Raw genomic sequence first — 9,359 nt, forward strand, 5'->3', positions numbered from 1 at the left:
TCGCTTTTTAATTTTTGCTTTTGTAGGCAACACACGGCACTTCACAAACACGGGAAATGGAAATGTTAGAAAGAATTTAATGGTTACATTTATAAACAATGTAGGTTAGAAAGTGTATGTTTTACTGTTACAGTGCTGTCAACACAGTTACAGTTGTATGTAAAGGTTTGGGCACCCCTGATGATTTCCATGATTTTCCTTTATAAATCATTGGTTGTTTGGATCAGCAATTTCAGTTAAATATATCACATAGCAGACAAACACAGTGATATTTGAGAAGTGAAATGAAGTTTATAGGATTTACAGAAAGTGTGCAATAATTCTTTAAACAAAATTAGGCAGGCGCATAAATTTGGGCACCCCAACAGAAAAAATACATCAATATTTAGTAGATCCTCCTTTTGCAGAAATAAACACTTCCTATAGATTCCAATGAGAGTCTGGATTCTGGTTGAAGGTATTTTGGACCATTCTTTACAAAACACCTCCAGTTCATTACTGTGACTGCAGTCTTCCACCTCCTTACTATGTTCCTCACAGTGGAAACTGACAGCTGAAATCTCTGAGATAGCTTTTTGTATGCTTTCCCTAAACCATGATGTTGAACAGTCTTTGTTTTCAGGTCATTTGAGAGTTGTTTGGAGGCTCCCATGTTGCCACTCACGAGAAGAGATAAAAAGAGGGGAAACATTTGTAAATGGCCACCTCAAATACCCTTTCTCATCATTGGATTCACGTGTGTAAGGAGTTCAAGGGTCAATGAGCTTACCAAACCAATTTTGTGTTCCAATAATTATAAGAGACTAGCTATGCACCGATCCACATTTCTCACTTCCGATCCCGATACCTGAATTTAGATATCTGCCAATACAAATACTATTCTGATACCAGAGCTGTGTTTGTTTTAATATGATTATCATTATTGTTGATTTTATATGAGGACATTTTGTATCCCCAGTTATATAGCTTCATGATGAAGTGGTATAGATTAGAGAAGTGTTTTTCTGCAGTTTATTTGGTAAAATAAAAGTTTTCATATGAGCAATCGTTACGTTAGTGAAAGGCACACATCGGCCGATATTATCAGCCAATTGATATATCAGTCAGCCTCAAATTGGGAAGTGAGGCCCATTTAGTTTATACCTAAAGCATGATCTTTACAGAAAGGTTACTTGGGGTTGACTTCTCAAACATGATGTCATGACATCTCAATCAGAGTTAAAGTGTTTCTTTGAAAAGAGCTGAAATTTAAACATCAATACCATGTGGGGAAAAAAAGGTTCTCTTTCATTGTCAGAGTTGAATGGATTCTCCTCTCACTGAGGGAGTTTGAGACCTGGAAAATAAGGCTAGACTGCTGGCTACATGTCGCGTGCTGCCTGCCTCTAATGAATGAACATTCATTAGAGGTAAACAACATTCAATAAATATTCCACAGCGTCAACAAGAAAAACGTGGGTCGTTTTCCCAAAGGGAACAGAAATTGAGCGTGAGCACCGTTCTTGGCATTTTACTGATGTAAAGCTGGTGGTTTGAATCCAGGCATGAGTCAGACGTGGAGTGGCTGAAACACGCCCACGCCTGTTCGCCTTCTCATATCACCACTGAGCAGAGAGCCGGTGCAGTAAAATCACATCATCTTAAAGTCAGCAGCCACAATCCTTATCTAAACATCCCGACTCTGACGGCGACCGCCACCCTCACGTGTGCCAGCAAGAACCCAGAAGAGTCCCATCAACCAAAGTGTTTCCACGCCCAGCGTATAAACTCAGGACAACAGCTCAGTCACGCCCGGTGCATCGTCGCTAGCGATTACAGCCAGCACCGCGGCACTTATCACAGGAATGACCTTTTCCTGAAAACTCAAGATTGTGTTATGTTTTTAAATAAATGCAGACTTGTTGCAAGAAGTGAAAAGCTGCTGTTCCTGTGATTCAGTTATATGCATGTTTCAAAAGAGTGTCTGCAAGGAGGGAAGTGTGGCAATACCACTTCCTGTGTCTGTCTACACGCCGCGAGACTGCTGCTAACACATTTGTAACGTGCATATTAATATTCTCAGCCGCCCGATTCCTCGCCGACAGCAGGCGTTGGCATTTTCTCATGTGCTCCAAAGAGAGCAGGCGTGATGCAGTCTAGCGCTTTGCCTCACATCATCCAAGAACATTTTCAAAGAGCGCTGGTGAAATGTGCTGACAAAGGGAAGCTCTGGTGCCATAAGTTTAGTAATATTCCTAAACTCCTTCCCAGCATGGATTCCCTCATTAGTGTTTCTTGGAACAGACTTGTTGAGGGGAAAAAGGAGAAGTTGAAATAAAAGGAGGCAGAGGTTCCAGTGAGACTTAAGACTCTGTGCCTTGTCCACACTTGTAAAAACAGAAGAGGGCCCTCCCAGTGGGGTTCCTTGAGGTGTGCCCGTTGCCCACTCACGTCAGGTCTGATGTAAAGTGTGTATTCAGCATGCATGGCAGGATGTAAACGCTGCTCGGGATTACAAGGATCACCCACACTCCTTTTCACCAAATTCCTCCAAACTTTCAAAGCAGTCCAAGCGGAGGACAGCGGGGAAGCTGCTTTTACACAACCTTTGCAACTGTTCCATGGAGATTATTGAAAGTCCAGTGCCACTCGCTCACTCCACATTAATCACTGTGTAGTAAATGGTAGATAAACGGGGGGGGGGGGTGGCTAGCCTGGGGTAGGAGGTGAATGTTTGGGGGGGGGAATGGGTCCAGTGTTTGCTGAATGCCTCCTTTTGTTTGGATCATATTATGTTTCCACCACAATACTTCTAAACCCTGCTTCATCAACTCCATTCATGTGTAACAGTTCATGCAAATGCCACGCTAGCCTTATTTCTTCCCATGGGACAGATGGGGGTGGGTTGACTGGTTTTTTTTTGGGGGGGGGGGGGGGGGGTGTCATCAAAACTGCTCACCAAAACACAGTTAATAATATCTGTGGAGAATCTCAGACATCCAGGTCATGGTATCCAAAGGCTGAGTCAGATCAACTGGACTTTAGTTCTTTGAAGAGCAAAACATCTTCAAGGAGCTAAATAAGACCAATATTGACCTGACTCACCCTACTTGAATGCATTTTACATCTGCATTTTACATCTGCTAACTAAAAGAGTTCTAAAAATAACCCGCGATAAGCAAAATCTGCCAAGTAGTCAGCGCTATTTTTTGCAATTATTATAGATGTTTTAAGGCTGTAAAACTCCTCACTACACACTTTATACACTTTTCTCAAACAGGCATTAACATTTTCTCACTTTTCTCTCCTGTGTAAACACTCTCTTTTTTCTTCTGGGCGAGAAGATTATAAACAGACACACGCAGAACTCTCCCTTCACTCACTGCCTCCGGAGGTACGGATGCGGGACCCACAAAGAATCCAAGTCCTCTCTCGGTGGCCACGGAGCTCTGCGGCTGCGGTCAACATCCGCATCAAAACACCGAGCGTCGTCTCTGGACCTGTTGCCAGATTTGGCGCAGCTCCGCACAGCAGACAGGAAGGCGGTGTGAGTGGCCCGCTGCGGCGTTTACCGAGCCCGCAGACTCAGTAAGCGCATCGGAGGCAGTGAGAGCAATCGCAGTGATGCCGACCGGTGCCGCGACCGACCCGCCTGATAAGGACGCAGAACACAATGCGCTGTAAAAAAAAAAAAGCATGCAAAATTGCACTAAAAAAAATCTGCGAAACTGCGAGGCCGCGAAAGGTGAACCACGTTATAGCGAGGGACCACTGTGTATATATATATATATATATATATGCACAACTACTACAGAGAGTAAGAAAACAAAAATTAAATAACGTCAACTAACATCAAATTAGAGCTTTCATCACTGCTCTGTTTATGTGCTTGACCCAGTTAAATTCTCAACAATATTATAACTAACCTAAAACAAAATCTGCTGTTTAACATGATGTGCTGGTAATTCAGCATTGCTGCTGATTTAGCATGGAAAGAAGCTCCGCGCTGCTGCTAACAGAGTCCCTTTTTAGTTGGGAGAAAAAAGATGCTGCTAACAGATGCTGCTTTATCGAGGAGGAAAACATGTAAGTTGCCACTTGCGGCTGCTTTAGTGAGGAGAAAAATTCTAAGTTGACGCTAACAGAGTCTGCTTTAGTGGGAAGAAAAACCCACAGTTGTCACTACCAGAATCCGATTTAATGGGAGAAAAACTCGAAGTTGACATTAACAGAGGGTGTTTTGTTGTATTACCAGCAGGAAGCCATGAAAACGTAGGATGCCATTAAATTTGAAGCTCAACCTCACAGACACTAATTTCAGAGTATCCGCAAACGTTTTTGTCCACAGAGAACCAGCCTTTTCGGAGCCCAAACATGGTACTTTTTGAAAACGGGTCCCGCAGTGGATAAATCTCAAAACACCACTTTTGCGTTTTCATGTGTACAACCAATACACAACATTTGTGAAACAATGATGTCATGGTCCCACCTCTCTAACCTCAGCCTTAACCCCCAGCGGCAAGACGTCACGCCTCTCTGTGTTGGGCATCTCAGGTACTGCGCCCGAAAAGCGTTCATTATATTATCGGCATATTTGTATTGACATGACTCCCAGTCAACATTCTCTTGTAGTTTAGTTGATTTATAATTCAGCAGAACATTGACTTCGTATGTGTATGTTCTATGTTCTACATCTTCTCTGTTTTCTTTGTGGGAGCATTCAGGCCACATTCGGGCCTGGCAAATATAGTGTTTTCCATGTAGATAAGGCCTTGGAGGAAGCCAAAGTGGAACACAGCAATGCTCATAGTATTTCTTCTGGTGTTTTCAATAATGTTCTAAGTACTTTCCTGCATACACACATGCTGAAATAGCATGAATACTGTTTGCAAGAGTGACACTGCAAATGACCAAGCATTACTGTAAGTAGTATTCATATTTGAAACAAGTACGTCACAAACCCTCCAGCATGTAGACCATTCCCTTGCAATGTCTTACAGTGCAGAAAAGTGGACATCTGGAAGTCATAGTATAAGTCAGAAATCACATGTGAAGCCCTTCATTTGCCCAAAATTGTGAGACACAGCTACAAATCTCACAGAGATAAACACACTAAACACTCAGTGGAAAATTGTGCTTTTTGGCAGCAATCCTGCTGCTCCTTTCTCACATGCACTCTGGGTAGTCAGGTCCGGACATTGTCCGGAGTTTCCCTTTCACATGAAGGAAGATTATCTATGGGTGGAAGTACTGGCTTTGCTTTCAGGAGGAGCGGGGTCTGTATACAGGAGCAAAAAGTATGCTGCAGAAATCACACTGGCTTCTTTCAACCTCAGCATTGTCCAATCTGTACCACAAACCTGATGTATCAGATGTTCTCAAATCAAGTTGCCTTACGTTAGGGCCCTGTCACACCTTAACGATTTAACCAGCGTATGCCAACTGTAGTAAAAACGCTGGCATACGCGGGCGTACGTCTAATAAATTATGTAGCTGTCACACCTTGACGATTTAGCCAGCGTAGGCCGATAGCCCTTTTTCCACCGAGTGGTTCGGGTGGGTACTGCACGGTATGATACATGTCACAACAGTTAAGTGTGGCTTGGTTTGCATTTCTACCACCAACAGAACCCTTTTGTTTGACAGGTGGAGCACTTAAATATTGATGAGCACATTATCGAAACGTGCACGTCTCTTCTCCACATGGAGGCAAAACAGAGTAATTTAATATTATTTTATTTTATTTTTGTCTCATTATTTTATCTTTTGTCTCTTCATTTTTTATGTCTGCTCATGGGATTTATTTTCATCATGTGCAGACTGTCGAAGAATCAGCTGATGCCTGTGATAAACACTGAACGTAAATGAATAAGCCGCTGTGATTCTTTCAACTTTTAAAATAAGTTAATTGTCTTGTTGTGGCGCAAAGAGCTGACATTCTCTGGTTCAGGGTGAGAAACACAGCTGCAGCAGAAAAACTACAGAGGGACTTCTTTAAAATGCTATGTTTCTTCAGCCACGACAAGGAATTAAAGTATTTTCAGACATCGTTTTCCAAAATCCGGATGCTTTATGTAGATACATTTTCATCAGGCTGTGATGATGAATCCGACATAAACAAACAGGTTACTCCGTGTGTGAATAGTTTTAATATTTGAAAGAGTCTGTTAACATGAGTACTGCAGCTTTCAGCCAATCAATGGACAGCATCAATTGTTGTATTTCAACTTATGAGTAACTTACAAGAAGGGTCAACAATCGCATAATGTACCGCATATGCACAACATATGAGTCATACGCGGGCATACATTAAAAATATTTTGCATGCCCAAAGTTTTTCAAGGTCCTCGACGTATTACGATGTATATCATCATGCTTCAACGTGCTCTTAACTTATACAAAACTTAACCATAACTTATTAGGCATATGCCAGCGTTTTTAATAAGGTGGGCATACGCTGGCTAAATTGTCAAGGTGTGACAGGGGTGTTAATGATATTTTCATTGGCCTCCTGGTGAAAATGTTCCTGCTTCACCCTCTGATGTTTGTATTCTTCCAGCTTCATGCCAGGCGATGACCTGCTCTGCTCACATATGATTCAGACATTTGCGATCTCACTCTGACTAACGTCAACAGCACTGTATGTGTGAAAGAGGTTTGAGTGAATCCGGCACTACAGAAACACACAGACACAAACAACAACCAGCCGTGCAGACAGACAAGCAGCGTCTCGCCCACAGCCGTGTGCATGTGCATGTTTGGAAGGCAACAGCTGAATATTCCTCCATGTTTTCACTTGGAACTTCTTCCATGATTCCTCCCTGATACCAGACAGAAGCACATGGAGAACAGAAACCAACCCTAAATTTGCCTTCATGTTTCCTTTGAGCTTTTGTCAGTAAATGAGGTTGTATTTGCAGTAGAGGCCAATAAAAGGCCACAGGAACATTTCACAGCCAAATAATGACTTTATTACCACCACAGGCATTCTGTTGTCATTGCCAGAGGAGGCCTCATTAGCAACAATTTGCCAGTGATAACCAAACACTCAGACACTCATTTACAGGAGGGACCAAATACACAAGTTCCAACAACACACAGTCAACAACTGGTACAATTCAGATTTTGGAAACACAAACATGACCAGAACTAGACCTCTGATTACCACCATCATTTTCACACTTCAGGATGATCTTTGGTTGACCACAGTTAAACTGACCATTTTGGTGAGAAGCCCTTGGAGCATCTCAAGGACACCCAGGATATATGTGCTGATCAATAGTATTGACAGATATGAGCCACTTACCAAAATAATGGTATGGCCGTTATTTTTGCCCATAAGAAAACTTTTATTTTACTGAGTAAATAATGCAAAAAAAACATATTGGCTGCTGGAAACAGTGTTATTACATAGCTTTTCCAGCAGACTGTGTACTTTTACGGCATTGTGTACAATGCTGTGGAGCATGGCTGGGACCCCCATCACCCCTTGGTCACAATTAGCTACAAGAGATAGAGGCAAAACAAGCTCTCCTGCTATTCATTTTCAGAGTGGGCATTTTACAGCCACAAGTGGCCACTGTGCCACTAGCTAGGCAGGGAGGGCAAAAACAGACAAGTCTGTTTTATGCTAATACTGACCTGTGTGACTGCCAATCTGAGCGAAGGCAGTGTGAGGCCAGCATTGGCTGGTTGTTGGTGATAGTTATTTGTAATAAAAGTTCATGTTTAAACTGAAAAACATCAGGCCTCAATTTCATTTCTGTGTCATAAGGGTCTGATAATGTTAGGAATCATTGCCATTTTTATGCATATATCAGTAGCTATAATCGTTATATGTAGCCTATCGGGCACCAAAAAGAAAATAAAAAGATAGCAAGGTCTGCCACAACCAGAGAAAGGAATCATTGAAAGAATCTGAGCATAGCCTACTTTTGCTTGAAGAATGTGAGGTCTGCAAGAACATAACCTGATATACATATGCTCTGTGACGTCATAAAGGGTCCACACTCACCCTGGACGACGACACTCTCCTCTTGTATTTGTTGACGAAGTCAAATTTCTCCTTGATCTCGTCCAGCAGCTGCTCCAGCCGGAACTTCTCCTCTTTGGCCGTGTAATCCTGGCTCAGGAGGATGTACGCCCTCCAGTTGGCCGAGTCAAAGCCCCAGTGACAAGTCCTGTTCTCCTGCGCCTTGTGGCTGTGCACCACAAATTTGTGGGTCGGGTACATGAGTCTGCAGTCCATGCACTGGATGCATGCTGCGCTGGGGCTGCTGTACAGCTCGGGGACAAACAAACCTTTGCACTTGCCGAAACACTCGTGGTAGACCTTGAAGCTGCGCTCGGTGAGCTCCAGCTCCAGCGGGCCTCCGCTCAGCTCCTTCTTGCACCGGGGCGGGTAGGCGCCTCCGTAGATCAGGGCGTTGCAGAGCCGCTCGGCGTCCGTCTTGGTGATGAGGCCGCAGGACGGCGCGGAGAAGGGCAGGATCCCCATGACTTTCAGGATCTCCAGCTGGTCGGCCGTGCACCGGGAGCAGTAGATGTGCAGCTCGTCGCACACGCAGTTGATCTGCTGCAGCGTGAAGTCCCGCAACACCGTGTTGAGGATCTGCGGCAGACACAGCCGCTTCTCCCCGCCGACCACGAAGCACGAGATGGTCTCGCCCTCCAGCAGCGTCTCGCACCTCTCGGTGGATCGGTCCGACGGGATGAAGAGCGGCCCGGGCATGACGGGCGGCGGCAGGTGCTGCAGCGCCGGCTCGGGCTCCGGCTCCTTCCCGTCCTTCTTGAAGAGGAGCTCATGTTGCCACCGGGCAGAGAACGCCGCCGGGCCGCCCAGAGAGCTCATAGAGCTGAGGTGAAACTGCTTCAGAGTTTGTTGCAGTCCCGGATGAGGCTGGAAGCTCTGCCGACTCACAGTCTCCATGTTTTTCCTGCAACTTTCCCAGCGAAATTCCCTCGTGTGGTCAAGCGGGAATCACGAGCACCGGTCCGGTCCTGACGTTGGGAAATCCACGGCGTCCCGAAAGTGAGCGGAGAAGAGAGCGGCTTCATGAAACATCCAGAAAAACAGCCCCGGACACTGCTGGGTCCCGATGCGGTCAGCAGAGAGAGAAGAGCGGCCGGGGGGAGCCTGCAGCCCGCAGACTGTCCATGTCGGAAAAGAAGAGAAAAGTCCCCACGCACACGAGTTCCCCGCGCCAAATTCCACGGACAAGCGGGCGAAAATAAAGGCGACAGCTCCTCGTCGACACAGCTACATTTAAAAATGACAAAAATAAAATAAAATAATCCTCATTCACGAGTGTTTCCGCTGTCGAGGACTGCAGCAAGTCCGAGTGAGATCAGAGTGTGTCTGCAACCCACAGACAGAGAGA

At 44.7% G+C, this 9,359-nt stretch overlaps 1 protein-coding gene across 2 annotated transcripts in view; it reads right to left on the reverse strand.

Moving 5' to 3' along the window:
- skia (v-ski avian sarcoma viral oncogene homolog a) overlaps positions 1–9,310 on the reverse strand; it is a 271,182-nt gene extending 261,872 nt beyond the window's left edge. For both annotated transcript variants that reach the window (XM_034171894.1, XM_034171893.1), the window contains exon 1: positions 7,994–9,310. In XM_034171894.1, coding sequence (XP_034027785.1) covers positions 7,994–8,908 — 915 coding nt within the window. In that variant the 5' untranslated portion in view covers positions 8,909–9,310. The remainder of the gene's footprint in view (positions 1–7,993) is intronic.
- Between the last annotated feature and the right edge of the window lie 49 nt (positions 9,311–9,359).

Source organism: Thalassophryne amazonica, chromosome 6 (genome assembly GCF_902500255.1).
Source record: "Thalassophryne amazonica chromosome 6, fThaAma1.1, whole genome shotgun sequence".
Classification (NCBI taxonomy): domain Eukaryota; kingdom Metazoa; phylum Chordata; class Actinopteri; order Batrachoidiformes; family Batrachoididae; genus Thalassophryne; species Thalassophryne amazonica.